Here is a 16,744-nt window from a genome sequence, read left to right as displayed (position 1 = left end):
ATTATGCTTTGTTTTGGATGACGCACAGCTCTCAAATGCTTGTCCAAGAAGCTGATGCCACAACAGCAATCTGTCATCCAACACCTTTATCCTCAAAGCATTTGAAAGATGTTGGTGGAATTTCACACAACCAGAACGCAAGCAGAGATCCAGTCCACAGGATTTTAGCAGTGGTGAGAAGAAACATATACAGACTTGCTAGTGTATGCTTCTACCTGGTTGTGTAGTTTGGTTTGACATTTCTCACCTGTTGACAGGCCAAAAATGTTGCACAAACAAGGATAAAGTGTCGACTTGTCAGCAAGGCAAACTGTGTGCTTAGCCCTAAAGTGAGCCTTTGACTTCAGGCTGAGTGGGTCATTGTGGCTTTGACAAAATGTCAGAGGAAATGTGTGTGCTTGACCTCTAGCTTGTGGAGTCTCTTTATACAGCTTATTGACAGGAAGTCTCCTTGACATTAAGATTAATTAAAAAAGCTATAATTTGCAGCATAACGTGTGCAACCCATTTCATCATGCTGCCAAAAATCCTTCTGCCTCTAAAAATGTATTCTTTTTTGATTTAGTCGAATTAAAAGATATTTAGCAAAATGTCAATTACCTTGTTCTCTCTCATCAATGTGTAAAGGAGCCTCCAAAGCTCAGTAAAAGAAAAAGGGCGTGTTTTGGATATGTTCACGGCCTTACGAGATGTAGGTTTTTAAACCCTTCTGTCTTCATGGATTAAGAAATCATCACGACAAAACTTTGCGTTAGAGTATATTTTAATGCCACCAAAAAGAGCAGCGTGCTAAACATCTTCGGAGTTGTTGGAATACACAAAGGTAAAAAGCCTCAAAACTTATTTACAGTTGGTCAAAGATGGATTGAAGCAAAACCTACTAGACAGCTCGATATTTACAAAACAACTGTGTTCTGTACACAGAGCAACTGTGAACATACTGCTGATGATTATTTAAATCAGCCGTATGCTCAGTGTGACATCCACTACATGAATAACCCTTGAAAAAAAGTAAGATGACACTATGAAGTTAAAAAATTAGAATAAAAAATCTATTGTTCGAAAGCTCAAACATTCTAGTCTTTGGGTTGCAGTTAAAGAGAGCAATAACATTAGTAACAAAACATTACATTTATCACAGAAGAATCATATCCATGTCTTTAAGAAGTAATAATCCAGCATTCAAAAAGCAAACTTATCCAGCAAATGCATGTGAAATATTCTACACTGTTTAACCAATGCCACTTTAGTGATGATTAAATTATAATTTCACCCTATTAATTTATAATGGAGATCAGACGTAATAGAAAAAATGCTCCAACTCTCAAAATGATGCATAGTTTGACATGACGGTCCCTTCACTGTTCCGATAGTCAGGCAAAATCTTCATATGTACAGCAACTTAAGGTTTTCTGCGTCTGGAAGAAAAGAAAAAACACAAAGCTTAATGACCTGACTTTTAAAGGTAACAGCTAGAATGTTGTCCACTATTTAACATTTAACAGACAGTGCATACAAACAAACACAAAAGTGAGCACACATGGTTTATTTGCTTACTTTTGAAAACCAGGCGTGCTTGCCACTGGAGCCTTATGGAAGGAAAAGGGTGGAAAAGGGTTAACACACACATTAGACTAAATGCATAAACTTTACGTTGACTGGACACTGAAGTGACCAGAAAGCATAAGCATAGTGTAAATCGCACCGTAATTTAATATATAGATTTTCCATTATTAGTTTAATTAAGAGCTTACCCTGTTCTCTATGTCTTCGATCTGAACTGGTCCTTCTCCAGACCCTGATCGCCTCTTGCGACTGAAATAAAAAAGAGCTTTCGTCAGTTCCCTGGACAGAAGGAACATGCTAAAGAGGAACTTGAACTTCATCTTACATTCAATTGATTTAAATAGAATGTGTTGACTGTATAATATAACAGATACAAACTAGAAAAAATTGTAACTCTAAAATCTTACTGTTTCAGTATCACAAACCTTTAATTTCCAAGGTTGGTTTCATTAACAAAATACCCAAAATACAGTAGGCCTATATTTTACGGTCACAAGTTCTGGTGTCAATCCACCAGTTTTTCAGAGAGACACACACATTTCTTTTTCCAGTTTCTTTTAAACAGTGCTGATTCTGTTCAAAGACAGTTTGAACAGAATCGTATGTCTCCATGCTATTCCATGTGTTTCCATCTGCTTGTTTTATGGACATAACTCTTTGCTAGAAGCCCGACTAAAAGCCACTCCACTGGGTGTGGTGGGGTTGTGGATGATTTTTTTTTTTTCATCTTAATTTTGATCCTTCCCCGACTTTCTCCTGCAAAATCACTTTGCTGTATGAATGTTAATCGTATACATTTTGAAGGGTCTTGCTATCAGGCTAAAAATATGTGGCACTTTAATACAAGTTCATTTGTGTTTTAAATCTGCAGTGCGGTACTTTTGTCTCCCCCTTGCAGTAGTTGGTTCTCTGCCATAAGCTCAACATCGTTGCTGTAGCAACTCCCCTCTTCAGTTGTAAAATACTGACAATATTGAAAAACTAGTATACTGCAATTATGAGAGGTTAATGTGTGAACTTGTTTGGCAATGGTCTGAATGTAAAAGAGGTTCATTTATGGTTGCTTTGTAATCATGACATAATGCTGTCAAATATATTAAATCTATTCCTATGGGAATCATTTAAGAACAGTATTAAATATTTTAGGATACCATTTTACAGATAATATCATATTGCTCGGTACACATACAAATATTACAAATACTTTACCTTAGTGCTGTTGGGCACTGTTGTTTTAGTGTCTCAATGTCAGTAAACTGCACAGCTTGTCCTCCACCTCTGGTCTTAAAAACATTGCCCTGAGAGAGTAAAGAGAAGCTTCACACAAATGTCCAAAGGAGAATACAGGAAGAAACTCACACTCACAAAGAACAGTGAAAAAGATATCACTCCCCCATTAAAATCTGAAACAGGACACCATTGTGAAATCAAAATGTGATTAAGTCAAAGTCACATGCACAATATTAAATAATCAGGAGTCTCAAATTAAACAATCAAGTAATTTTACCTTGATCAATTTGGTCTCGATCTCCCCGTCGGAGGCAAGCTCTTGATGTCTAAGCACATACTTGTGGCATTTAGACAGAGCCTTCTCGTTCGGGGCGGACACCTTGATTGCATTGGGTATGATTGGCTGCATGACAGTGTCTAGGTCCAAATTAGAGGTTGGTTTGTGGTCTACCCATTTCTCCCCACCCGCAGACTGTGAGCGCCTGTGCCTTGGATGAACTGGAGGAGCCGTCTAGTGAACCCATTGTGAGGAAGACAAACCAGGACGTTATTCACATGTGACACCAGCAGGGACCATTTAAAGTGTCGGGGTAGTGAAGGTCAATCATTACAGGGTGTTAGCTTGTGCTGAAAATAAATGTACTACTGGAAGTCAAAGAGGGATGAGGTGTGTCCCACTGGAGAGATTTTTTTGTTTTTATTTCTGAGGTAATCACATCTAATATCCTGGCCTTCCAGTAATCCATATTTTCATAAAGTAACTAAACAAATTGCAGTGAAAACAGACTAATAGAGTGAATAAGAATCTACATGCAAGGCAGTGTTAAGGTGGTGTGGAAATGGGTAGCAACTAAGACTACATGCAAATGGAATACAGAAGTGGTTTGTAGATGAGGTTTAAGATCCAAAGCACAGGTGACTGATTTTAAAATGTTTTCATTTTTAAATGACAACTGAAGTTGTGGACATCAGACTGTTAGATACTTCTGTTTTGGTCCCAACATATTGAGCAGGTAAATAATAAACACAGCTATTACTTGGTGCTCCCAATTTAAACTTTTGGAAGACCCACTGTGGGTGGAAGCTTTGCTTCTTTGATGCATTTGGTATTTTTATTTCTACATGGACAAGCAACATTCTGCAGTCTGCAGCAAATGTGCAGTCCTGCTTCTACTACTACGTGACAAGAGGTTTTTTTGGATAAAAGTCTATTTTTGTGTTTATTTTAGTGCTCATTGTCAGTTTTGGTCATTTAAAGTGGTGGTACTGAAATGTGTGATGATGCACTACAAGGAAAAAGCAGTTCTAGAAAGTACTTGGTAGCAACATAAAGAACTACAAACATTGCATGACTACTCATAAGGCCTAAGATGCAAGTCAAGAGGATTTACAAGCATAACAGAGCAGTCTCTCCTACTGCTGGATAAAGAAACACCAGACTTCACTGATCCAGCACTTCTACTTGATGCATTTCTAAACAAGCAGAAATCTACTGATAACATTACGGGTGCAGTTCTGCACAAAGGCAACACTTCATCTACAGGCTTGCGGAGAAAAACTAAACATAATCTTTAAGGCATCTACGTTCTAACACACACACTAACCCTTGAGCCTGCCTCTAGGTCTAGACCATAGACAAGAGTTGTTGCAGGGGCCTCAGTTTCTGGGGCCCAGTGCTTCCCTCTCCTGCGACCCACGCTGCTGCTGCCTTGGTAAGGGGCAGGATTCCGGCTCCTGTACCGGGGAGTCCCAGGTTGCCTAAACTGGCTGCTTGAGTCTACAGGGAACTTGTGCTCCCAGTCAGAGATGCAGGAGGCTACTGAGGGAAAGGCTGAAGAGGAGGAGGAGGAGGTGGAGGCAAAGGAGGAGGAGCAGGAGGAGGTGGGGGAAGGGTCCTGAACTGCCCTAACATTGGCTCGATTTTGGTGGGAAGGTGTTTGGCTGAAGTCCTGGAAAATGATGAGGGAATGGGGCAAAGCATTGTGGATATTAGGAGCTCCAGGTGAACACAAAAACACAACAGGGTGATACAGAGAAGAAGAAAGTACAGAAATCATAGGATTTGTGTCAAAGATCATCACAATAATAATTAGAAGCATGCAAATTTTCCATGTTAAATAAAGTTTTATAAGAGAGTGATTGAATGCACAGTGATAAAACACACAGTATTACAGAGTAAATAACTCACAGGAAGTGGTGATGGGGACGCAGACCTCTTCTGAGCGAGGTTGCGATCTCTCTCCCGTGACGGCCTGTCAGGCTTGTCTGGATGCTCAGTGGGACCGCTGCCGCTGCCACTGCTCTCTGTCACAATGGCCTTGAGCTGCTTCAACTTCTCATCCTTCACCCACAACTTGTTCTGCATCTCCAGCTGCTTGGCGTTCACTCGCCTCTCCTAATTAGAAAACACCAGCAGGAAACAAAATTAAGAACAGACTCATTTATTTAATCCTGTACGACAAGATTCCCTGAGGTATTGGGGCTCATGTTTCTCATTTCTAAAAGAACTGTACGTTTAATACTACTAACCACAAAGTACTTGCAGGGTTTCCGCTACATGTAATTGATCGTGGCGCACCGCCACGGCAAAATAAAAGCCGCCACACCTTCAGAATGATGATTTTTTTTTTTTTTTTTTAATGTTAAAACAATGTAAAGCAGGTTTTCCACTAGAGTTTGCACAGACTAGTCCCCTGCTCCACAATGACGTTTTGAGCTTGACGTCGACTAGTCGCTGATCATGTAACAGTAGGCTACAAGAGTAGCGGTTTGAAACAACAGCTGAGTGCGCTGAATGAAAAAAATACGAGCGCAGTCAAGCTGGATAGAACGAGCGCGTACCAGACAGGAAGTCGGGCACAGAAAAGGCGAGAGAATCCGGTCAATTTTCAAAATAAAATAAATGATGATTAAGTTTGCTTGTCCGTCTATAAGTATTTGTCAGTTGCGTCTGCACACAAGACACATCCATAGGCTACATACAGCGCTAGAGACAGACCTGTGTTTGGAAAACCGAGCAGATACAGACGGGTTGATGTTTGACCGGCGCGGAGAGAGAGAGCAGGAGAAACTGCCGCTTCCGCGGGCAGTGTTTCCGGGCTGCCGGCAATTAAAAAAAACAAAAACAAAACTCCGCTCATATCGACAGCGTTACGTCGCGCACAACAACAACAGCAGCAACCAACCAGGAAAAACTAAAACTGTGAGTGAAACTGTGACTGAGCAGGACTGTGATGGTGACGAGGCCTGTGTGTCGTTTTCCTCCCTAATTGTTTAATGAACAGTAGCTACAGTATTTTCTTTTGCACCTGTAGGCTATATGTTACAAAAAAACAAACTGATTTACAGCTTGTTGTTTATAAAGCTGCTGTACTGTGGACTCATTTCTGTGCATGAGCTGTCAGTCAGTGAAACAGATTGTTGCAGAGCATTTCCCTCCTCCTGGGATTTTAGTTATGATGGGAAAAATATGAATGATGTCATCAGCGACTAGTCGACGATCCGGTCGCGGGCACCCCCCCCCCCCCCCCCCCCCGTCGATCAGCCCACCCTCGCCGCCACTCTTTAAAAAAATCCTGGCGGAAACACTGACTTGCATTCATGATATGAATTTTACCTGATGAAGGTTTGAAGAGCAAAACATATCAAATAAATTACTACAAGAGGCAGCTGACTTTGCGAGATCAAGTGACCGCGCAAATCCATCTAGCCAAGCTTCATGCAATGCGCTGAACACATAGTGGATCAATCAATCAAACAACATCCTATGAGCACAGGCGTGATTAAGTGACAACTTGTGAGAAAAGCAACTATCCGTTAGAAAACAACAATGTCGGGTGGTGCTCAAGAGATTAATGAGATGCTGCTGTAGCAACAGTTATATCAGAACTGGAGAGTTACTTAAAAGGAAGGTAAAGAACGACACTGAAGGCTCTTTTCAGTGTTAAAGATAAATTTGCTAATCTCTCAATTGACTTCAGCAAAAACCAACTGGCTCCCCTGGTGGCAGAGCTCTCCTACTGTTGATCAAACTGGTTGAAGTAAGCCTGTATTAGACGGTGATGGACAGATAGTTTTCCCAATCAACTGGCAAGTATTTTTTTAAGTGCCTGTCCTTTACCACATATTGTCTAGGGGAACGCCAGGTTACTGAATAAAAAAAGTACAAGAGATTAATAGTATATGGGTTAGGGCTGGGCGATTAATTGAATTTCAATTTCGATTTCGATTTTGGCTTCCCTCGATCATGAAAACAAGATAATCGTAATAAAACGATCATTCTGCCGCACGCCGTGTCTTGTGTGGTAAATGCAGCGAACCCTTCCATCTCCACCTGTGCACTCCGCTCCGCCCCGCCCCCGCCTGAACAGTTTCGCTTTCAGCCACGCCGGTGCGTGTTTGGAAAAAATGTGTTAGAAGATGGCAGAAAGGAGCCTTTGGTCGGGAAGAAAGATAAAGCGAATTCTGTGGTGTGGAAACACTTCGGTTTCGAGGAGTCTGACTCGGAACAAACGAAGATATTGTGCAAGATAGGCATATCCACCCGGATCCCGCAGGCATGAAGAAATAACGGATGCCGTCACATACATGATGCCAAAGACATGTGTCCTATCACCACCGTTAGCGAGCCGGGGTTCAATTAACTGATTAACACATTGGACAAGCGGTAGTAAGTGTTACCATCACGATCAGCCCTTTATGACGAATGTCGCGGAAAAGTTGCAAGAGAAGTGTCAACAGCATTATATTTTGCCACCACAACGGACCTATGTTTTTTTATTTTTACATTACATATTATTTAATTCATTTTATTAAAATATTTTTCTTATTTATTTGCATTTTTCAGTTCAAACTTATCGTGTTCAAAGAAATACCAGAGTTAAAAGTTCAATAAATGCTTGTTCTCAAATCAATGAATAATCGTCTTTAATAATCGTGATTACAATATCAATCAAAATAATCGTGATTATGATTTTTGCCATAATCGAGCAGCCCTAATATGGGTGGACTTCTACTAAAATCTCTCACCGCACCAGTTAATTCCCTTTGAGTTTTATTGTATTGAAAAAAGGAAAACATGCGCCTTGGATTTTTTTCTTCTTTTGGATGCATTATATCAGTAAGAAAATGACTTACTGGTTAATGATTACCATCATTGTTCCGTTAATGAAATGAAAGCCAATTATTACATCTGATAATGCAGAGCATTGGCTGCCGACTAGAGACACCACTTAGAGTGGTGATTTTTGCTTCTCTGCCTTTTTCCCCCCTCATCACCTATACTCTACGTTGGTGCACAAGGGCTTTAGGTTATATTTTACACATGAGAGCCTATGGGTTATATGTTACTCAAGTCATTATAATTATAATTGTCCATAGCAGTACACCAGTAAGGGAGACACCACGAGTAATTTATCAAAAACAGGATGAACAAGCAGTACAAAAATCTGTAGAAATGTGAGGTCTGTGACAGCTCTGCCTACTGGCCTCCTCAAACCACAGCTGATACGATTTGCACAAACATAGAGCTTGTTATGTTAATATTAAATTGTTGTGAATGAACTAGAAACCGCAGCATGTTATGTTGCTTGATATGGATAGATTGTCTGGCATTATAAAGTCTACATACTAGAACACATATTACAAACAAGTTTACAATAAATAAATGTATTCTTTAATCTGGGGACAGTGAAGGCTCTTTGAATATTGGTATTATATTAGTAGAAAAATATCTTAAAATATATCTTTTGTATTGTTTCAGACTCAGCATAATTATTGGTTGCCCTGAAATTCCATATCAGTGCATCTCATTCTTTTCTTTTCCATTTGGTAAAGGCTCCATCCTCTTAAATTAACCTTACAATATTTACAATATTAAAATATTCATAATATACAGTTTCATGTCCTATACATGTCCTTTGCTTTAAGCTCAGGTCGTATATTATTTTTTAACAGTCGCTCACAGTATCCGCCTCTGCTGTAGTTTTGCTCCATGTGTATTCTACACCCTTCTACATTCTGTTTTCTAAGCATAAGGAGAATAAATTATTTATCTTATGAGTTTCGGTGCCATTTCTATTTTTTACTTGTTTGAGCAGTGACTTACACACTCCTTCTCCCACTTGAGTTTGGTGTCCGTCACCATGCCCTGCATGCGCTGCTCCATGCGCCTCCTCTCTGACAGCTCTCGGTGTAGCCGCTGCTCCCGAGTCTCCAGCTCCTGCTGAAGTGAGCGTTTGTCCTGCTCATACATTTCTGTCGTCTTCTGCAGGATATCGATCTGAAGAGGGGGACCAGTAGTAAGGGAAAAAAAGTGAATTCATATATTCTTACTTTTATAAGCTTGGTTAGAATAACAATAATTGAAGTGATAAAGCACCTTGTATTCCAGTGTTTTAGATTTTTTTTCTAGTCGTTCAATCTCTGTCCTCTGGTTGATGATGAATTTTTCTTTCTCGCTCATTTTGCTTCTGTGATCATGCAGGATGGTCTCCTTTGCATTGAGCTGACCGTCAAGCTGCTGAAGCATGGACGACAGTGTATTGGCTGAAGGAGAAAAAAATATGAACGTAAGATGTTAACCATTTGGCTTGAAAGGTTGCTCTTTCCTGCCAACATAAAAAAACACTCTTATCAGACAATTATCATAATTAAGTGACTAACCCAGGAAAAGGGGTCATCTGCCTCTCTGAAACTCCATATAACTGCCTAAAGGTATCACCAGAAGATGGTGAGCCAGGGTTTCAGTAAATGATGCCTTTCAAAATTATTCATACATCATTGCTGGACTTAATAAATTCAATATTTTATTTCAGCTTAAAATCAGTAATGAAGTAGGCTCTCTATAAACCAGAGAACTATTTGTGGTGTAGACATTGAGCTGTACCAGTTTTGTTGAACTGTTCTGTCATCATCCGACGCATTCGATGCCTCCTTTCCAACACCTCAATCAGGCGCTGCAACGTCTGATCATCAGCTGGGTCCACCAGCTCACAAGGAGGCAGGGCTGGAAGGCTTTCTATGACTTGACTCAGCAGAGCTGGGTCATCCACTGTGTGAGTAAGGAAAACTTTGTTAGCAACAGGTAACATACAGTAAATGACAGGAACATTTCTGAAATGTAAAATACAGCTTGACATGAGCACAGTGATCTGGTTGACAGACTTGAGGGTGATTTACCTGCATTACTGGGACCTCCTCGCTCTTCCAAGCGACGTGAAAGCTCATCTTTGAAGGCCTGATTTCTGTGTCTGCGTCCTGCAGCAAGGCCACAGATTGGCCGGTCAACCGGCCGTGCCACCTCCACCTCCTGGGTCATCTCAGCGAACCGCATCACCAGCTGCAGCACAGCGGAGTACCATTAGAATGACCATCCTAATACCTTTAAAACACCCAGCAAAGCTCCAAATTAGATGCTGATGTTTGAATTCTGCTGTGAACTTTGTGACTGACCATAGTTTCGTCGTAGTCATCAGCCTTTGGGTTGACACACACAATCATCCTGACTTTTCCTTCTCCATCAAAGTAGTTTTTAAACAGATGTGTAACTTTAGAGTCCCTGTATGGCACCATCTGGAAGGAAATAAAGGCTCTGTGAAACTGTACCTACTGTAAAATTATAAATGATAAATCAGAGCAACAGTTCAATATTATGACAAGATTGTGAAATACCAACCCTATTAGTTCCACACATCTGGTTTTCACGCAGGACTTCCATGCATGTGCGCAGTGTCATCAGGGACTGGTTAATATTCCCTGTAAACAAGATATTACTCGAGATGTTTGGTGTCTGAACAAACAGTATTATTAACAATTAACATTTAACTTATATAGCAACTTATAACACAAAGAAATGAAACGGTGAAAATCTGCAGATACACAGAAATGGTAACTTTGATGGAGGACAGAATAATGAAGGAACTGACCTGCTTCACGCAAGCGGCTTCCCTCGGCTCTGGTTCTGCTGGTGCGCTCGCTGCCTGCCAGGTCAACCAGACACAGCTGGCTCACATTCACCTGGTTTTTGTCCTGTAATTTAAGATCACACCGTTAGTGTCACTAAACACTGCCTGGAGTCCTTTTGACTACATGATTTGTATATATTGGCTCTGTTTTGTCACAAACTGATTAGCTTAAATTGAAAATCAGAATGGACTGACTGCTTTCCTCTGAATAGACCGTTATCATAAAAACAAACAGATTTCAAGGTTTTACATACAGAAAAAAAAAACATTTATCAATATGTAATTTGGAGCGATACATGACCTGTAGAATGTGATCCCCGTCAGCATCAAGTGGTGCCTGGGCCAGCTTCACTGTGAACACACTGTGAGAGCGACTGGATTCACGGTTGAGCTGAGTGTTCGCTATCCTCCTTTTCTTTTGTCCTGGAGACACGACAGAGCGTCATTAATACAATATGTAACACTAACAACAGAAGCAACAGTATAGGTCAAATCATTTCTTTATAAGGGCAACACATTTATCGCTTTGTCCAGTTATTCCTGCTGATTTGATCGGTCAACTAATTTTGAATGCTGATAATGGCCACTGGAAGCTATATCTCAAAACTGCCCAGCTGCAGATCACCACATCCTTGCTGCATGGACATGGTAACAAGGCAAAGTTATGGCTGCTTCCTTATGTTATACACAAGTTTATTTAAACATTGTAATAATTATTCTGTTTCAATTGTTTCAATCAAAACATATAAAGGCTGAAAATAAATAAAACAGCTTAGAATGTTTAAAAATTTGTAAACAATGACATGGCATCTATGAGGAAGATTATTTTTTTACACTCACCTTTCCAAAAGACTTCAAAAGCCTCTTCTGTAGATTTTACCTCCACTTCCGTGCAACCAGCAACATACATGTTATGATTCTGATCTTCACGGAGAATCTTTGACTGAGGTGGTCTAAAACAAGTCAATGCAAAGAATTAATATACAACAATAATGTAACACAATGTGTTGCTTTAGTAAGACGAGCAGCGAAAGCTAAAACGGCTTTATTTGATGTTAGTGTCAACGTCTGTAGGGAGACAGAAACACATTCAGGGGTTCAGACACATGCACACTGGGTTTGCACACAAGCTCGAGCCATTCAGGGATGACATGAGTCTCCATACTAACAGCAACAACAGGGAGCCAATCCTTGAACACAACAGCCACCAAATTGACACAAAGCTAATAAACTACACCTATGTATGCCATTTACAGGGCTTTGGATTAATGGGATGGAAATGCACTGATGATAACCTACGCAACATATGAGCTACAGCCAAGTTATGACTATGAATAAACAGAGTACTGTGTAGTGTACTTTTACTGGCCACATACATGAACTCATTGTTCCGTACAGGCGTGCCTCCACCAAGCCACCTAACAAAAACAGGATTTTTAAAAAGGGCATCTTGTGAACATAGATAAACATTTCTGTCTCAATGAACTCATTCAGAACATACATGGAACACAGTCAAAGTGGTTGTTATGCAGTGACGTGTGCACAACTACAAGAAAAACATGTGTAGTGTACATTAGTTGGGCATAGCAGTGTGGGTGCAGTTGAACAGAGCCATCTATCATGTACTGTATGAATAGCACCACAAATAACCTGGATTCAACTAAGCTTTGTAAAGACAACCTCTACACTGATTTGTAATCTCTTACTTTGGTCTGATTGGGTCAAATGGAGCATCTTCGAGGAGATCATAGATATAGTTGTTGTAGACCTCGATGTAGGACACAAAGACGCTGTAACAACAGTCTTCATCCACAGTCTCAGATTTACATGCTTCCTCTGAACTGATCATATCAGCAAACTCTGGGTCGGTCTTCTGCCTAAAACAAAAATGAACCGAAAGAAAAGCAACATGATGACCAAAATGAAACTTTTAAAAAACTTTTAATTCAGTTCCCTTCTATTCCAACAATAACTGTGAACACCATATATAGTACATAAAGTAAGAAGTGAAATAAAATGACTCATAGCTACCTGGAGGAGGGCGTTTTGGGCACTAATGGCTGACTGTCTCGTTTCTGTCTCTCCAGGAGAGCATCGACTTGACCTTGGATCTCCATCCCATTTTTGTCATCTGGTTTAAACACCTGATGATAAAACATTTCAAGTCAATGTCCCACCGCTCTCTAAAAATGTAATCCTTTCTTTAGAGACCAACTACCAAAAAGATTAATAAATTAAAGTCTTACAAATCTTTTGGCCTGAAAGGGGCCGATGCTGTTGAAGAGCATGTCTAGTGAACGGGGGAGGAGTCCACCCTCACCAGGTGAGCCCGTCATGGTAAAGGTCTTACCGCTTCCTGTAACACCATATGTGAACAGCAGACCTATGAACAGGGAACATCACAGTTAGCTAACCACATTTCACAGAGAGGATTAGTGCAAATGTCAGTTATATATATCATGTTGGTTTATATAATGAATGTGTGATTATGGTTTATTCAGACGACCACAAAAACTGATAAACTCCAATTATTCACCAATTATCAGAACTATTTTAAATTTATTTTCAGCTGATCATATAATCCTTTGAGCACTACAGAAGAAAATCATCAATGTATGGGATTCGGCATAGGGCACATCACACATTTCATAGCTAAAAAAACATTTAACTCACTTACCATTTTTACAGTGAATGAGGTCCTCTACCAGCGGCCTGGCAACATCCTCAAACAGCTCCATTTGAGTGGTATTAATACCAAATACTTTTTTAAAGGTGTACTGTGTCTAAGGATAAAGAAAGAAAAAAATAAATATGAATGGCATTTAACAGAAAATGGAAAAGAAGAGTTATTATCATCATCCTCATCATCATCATCATGCATTAAACCTGTTGGTGTCCAAGAAAGTCTGAGGTCTCTACTGAATACAACTATGACCAAACAAAGGATTTCTTTTGTTCGGTTTTGTTGTGCCACTTTTTTTCTTAGCTGAGTAATAAAATAAAATAAATATATGCCTGGTGGCTGCCAGTGTCGGTTATTTTTTACTTTTAACATCTTGTTTAGATAATAGTTCTGGAGTGAGATGTCAGGTGGAAACAAAAACAAGTATAAATGGTAATTTTGCTTTACATGCTCAGATTACTTCCAAAGCACATAGGGCTGCAACACACTTACCTCCTTGTACTCCCCATTGCGGTTGGCTTTAAGACCGTCTGGAGCATGTAGCTGAATAGTGGAGCTGCTGATCATCTCAACACAGCATTCCTCATCTTCACCTCCAAGTGGACGTATACGGCAGTATACCTGCAGAGATGAATGAGTCGATAGCAGTGTGCGATATGGTCATTACAACTGGAAGAACTACATTCAGATAAGCCTCATTTAAACAAAATTTTTCAAAGGATCTATGAGTCTATGGTGTCAGCCACTATCAAATGTTTCCTTCTGACTTCATGAGTTTAAGTCTTGATATGTTGTGTTCATAAGAATCCCTAGATAAGCACGTTGTAAATCCAGTTTTAGGACAGACTTTTCTTCCATTTCTATTGAGGGCTTAACTACAGAAACAAGCTACTCTTTTAACTGTGGCTGTGGTGTGATGCTGTTTCAGTTTGAGGAATAACAAAGTCAATTCTTCACTTACTCCAACAGGATCTTTCTCTGTGTTGGATGCCTTTTTTGGGCCATGCCTTCGAGGAGTCTTCCCTTTGCTGCAAGAGAGAAAACAAAACAGAATCAATGTCAAACACCAAAAATAATTTCGCGATTATTTTGACAGATATTGCAATACTCAATTTTAGTGCGAATAGTAATTTTTGCATTTCATTTTCACTGAAAAAACAGAAATTATAATCATTTTGGGTTGAGTCTCTGAAACATAAACAAGCATGTTCCCTTATGTCTGAAGAATATAATTTATAGGCTGGAGGTGTCTCTGTGAGACCAAAACACTTCATTTAAATGGTATGACACATTTTAACTTTATCAAGAGAATGCACCTCATTTGATCTGAATATTGCACTTGGCCATATCGCATTTCGATTATATTATGATTAACTGTTACATGTTAGTTTATACTCCACATAATTCAATTAAATTACACTTGTACATTGCCTGGCTCACACTCTCGGGTCAAACTCACCATCAAGGTGTTGGATGTGCTTGCCAGTAAATCTCCACACCAAACTCAGACAACTATTACTTTATGTAATTTACCATATAGGGACCGGACAGGGTTTTCCACAAAATTGGAAATGCTTGTCTCGTCTTAAACTGCCTTTAATAGTTTGTATATCAGATTAAAATCTCTCCATTTGGCAGTGAGGAGCCAAAACCAAACCATGTAAGAAACCACACCAGACCAAAAGTGACATTGCATATGTGTAACTGTTATACACAGATATGTGGTGGGCAAAAGTGTCCCATAATTTTGTTCATACAGTGTAAAATTCTTCGATATGTGCCCAACTAATAATAATAACTTTATTTATAGACCACCTTTAAAAACAGAGTTTACTGAGTGCTTTGACAGAGTAACAGCAGGACACTGTTATAACAGGATAAATGTTTAAAGGTCAAGCCAAACAAGAAGTTAAAACAAGAGGGTGAAAAATTAAAAAGAAACCTATTAATCTACTTTTTTTCCATCTAATCTACTGTTAAGCTAACTAGCTAAACTCATATTAGCTCAGGTGTCAATTGCTAACGTTAATTCACAGGTAATGGCCAACAAATATAAGAACTTGACATTAAATTTGCCACGTAAACGTTCAGCTGAAGGCTGCCCGTTTCACAGGGTTGATGTTATAACACGAATCTCTCATGGCGTTAGTTGAAAAGTAAATACTGAGCTCAAACATCAATACTGACCAGTTGGTCGACAGTCAAACAGCGTTAGCTGCGACTGAACTAGCTTAGCCCTCCTCATTATGCCGACTACGGTTAACAGTTACTCTCTTTATCTAGAAAAGACCGCTCGCAGGTTACGTGAGATACTTGGATAATTTTGCTAGGTTTTAACACAGAGCGCAGATGTAGATTTTTAGTAGTTTATCTATGTAAAAGGTGGTAAAACTCACCCCGGTCTCTGCATTGTTGGTGTTAAACTCCTCTCCTCCACTACGAGAGTGCCTCTTCTCGATTTGAAAATTCTGTTGTTAAACGTTTTTCCGAGTGTCTGGCATTTTAACCAATCACAGCACAGACACCGCGTTCAGGAGCGGAACTCCCGCCCCCTCTGAGATTTCACCCAATCACAATGCAGACACAGCGTCCAGGGAAGAAGTCCCGCCCCCAGCTCCTGGCTCAAGGACTGAGCCAGCTGAATCGTGTGAAAAGATAAATTTTAACCTGTACATCATGTTTGGGAAATGTTTCATCTGAATATAAAAATGTATTTTATTTTATGTAATTTTATTCTACTTCTTTATTTTATTCATCAACTATCTCATTGATTCACAAGCTCAGTAGTACTCCTCTTGTTGTGGTCTAAAACAAAACAAAGGAACAATATTTAATTTGAAGTTAATTCCTCACCTTTGCAAAAAATGACCCAGGGTCACTAAAAATGCACTCAAATACTTTTACAATTATAATTACTTTTACAAATACAATTATACTTTTATTATTTTATGTATGAAAAATTATGTCAGTGATATTTTATTTTGAAAACATGACAATAGACAAGAACGTTATTTTACTAATTCAATTGTGAAAAAAATGTCTGAAATAAACACTACCTTTTTCTTAAATTCTATTAAATTCACCTTTTACCACATTTATAGCTAAAGTGCAAAATAAAAGGCAGCAAAGTCCTGAAAATTGAAACTTAATTAAATTGTTCTTAACTAAAATGACTTTACCTGACCATTATTGTCTTTAAAAACTGTTTCAATGAACCAGACATACTGAATAAGTTACACAAGTCACTCTTATTTAGAATTACAGCAACACGTAGACAGGTTTAGTAAATCGTTTATTTGAA

The 16,744-nt window shown here is 39.3% G+C and overlaps 1 protein-coding gene across 4 annotated transcripts; it reads right to left on the bottom strand.

Annotated features, from left to right (window-relative positions):
* Window positions 1–745: 745 nt before the first annotated feature.
* Window positions 746–15,882, bottom strand: LOC140994173 (kinesin-like protein KIF23). 4 transcript variants are annotated; one of them, XM_073463721.1, is made up of 23 exons: window positions 15,840–15,882; window positions 14,405–14,471; window positions 13,936–14,064; window positions 13,438–13,543; window positions 13,007–13,143; window positions 12,792–12,904; window positions 12,467–12,637; window positions 11,601–11,713; window positions 11,062–11,183; window positions 10,722–10,824; window positions 10,472–10,551; window positions 10,249–10,368; window positions 9,976–10,135; window positions 9,683–9,847; window positions 9,176–9,342; window positions 8,903–9,076; window positions 4,985–5,191; window positions 4,401–4,745; window positions 3,074–3,307; window positions 2,776–2,864; window positions 1,755–1,815; window positions 1,558–1,589; window positions 746–1,418 (listed from the first exon to the last, which is right to left on the bottom strand). In XM_073463721.1, exons 1-23 carry the CDS (start codon window positions 15,851–15,853, stop codon window positions 1,403–1,405), a joined length of 2,925 nt encoding a protein of 974 aa, XP_073319822.1. In that variant the 5' UTR covers window positions 15,854–15,882; the 3' UTR covers window positions 746–1,402. The 4 variants fall into 4 exon arrangements, with proteins under 4 accessions (XP_073319822.1, XP_073319824.1, XP_073319823.1 ...); XM_073463723.1 differs by lacking the exon at window positions 4,401–4,745; XM_073463722.1 differs by lacking the exon at window positions 3,074–3,307 and having other exon boundaries at window positions 1,304–1,418.
* Window positions 15,883–16,744: the final 862 nt, after the last annotated feature.

This window comes from Pagrus major, chromosome 4 (assembly GCF_040436345.1).
Source record: "Pagrus major chromosome 4, Pma_NU_1.0".
In the NCBI taxonomy this organism is placed as follows: Eukaryota; Metazoa; Chordata; class Actinopteri; order Spariformes; family Sparidae; genus Pagrus; species Pagrus major.
The sequence above is the reverse complement of the archived record's forward strand: the minus strand, read 5'-3'. Positions and strand labels throughout refer to the sequence as shown.

What these genes read in the sequence shown, in the direction of transcription:
- LOC140994173 (XM_073463721.1), bottom strand. An exon ending in CCTTTCAGGCCAAAAGATTT is followed by an intron (nt 12,905 to 13,006) that starts GTAAGACTTTAA and finishes TTTTATCATCAG; the next exon opens with GTGTTTAAACCAGATGACAA. An exon ending in CAGTGCCCAACAGCACTAAG is followed by an intron (nt 1,816 to 2,775) that starts GTAAAGTATTTG and finishes TTTTTATTTCAG; the next exon opens with TCGCAAGAGGCGATCAGGGT.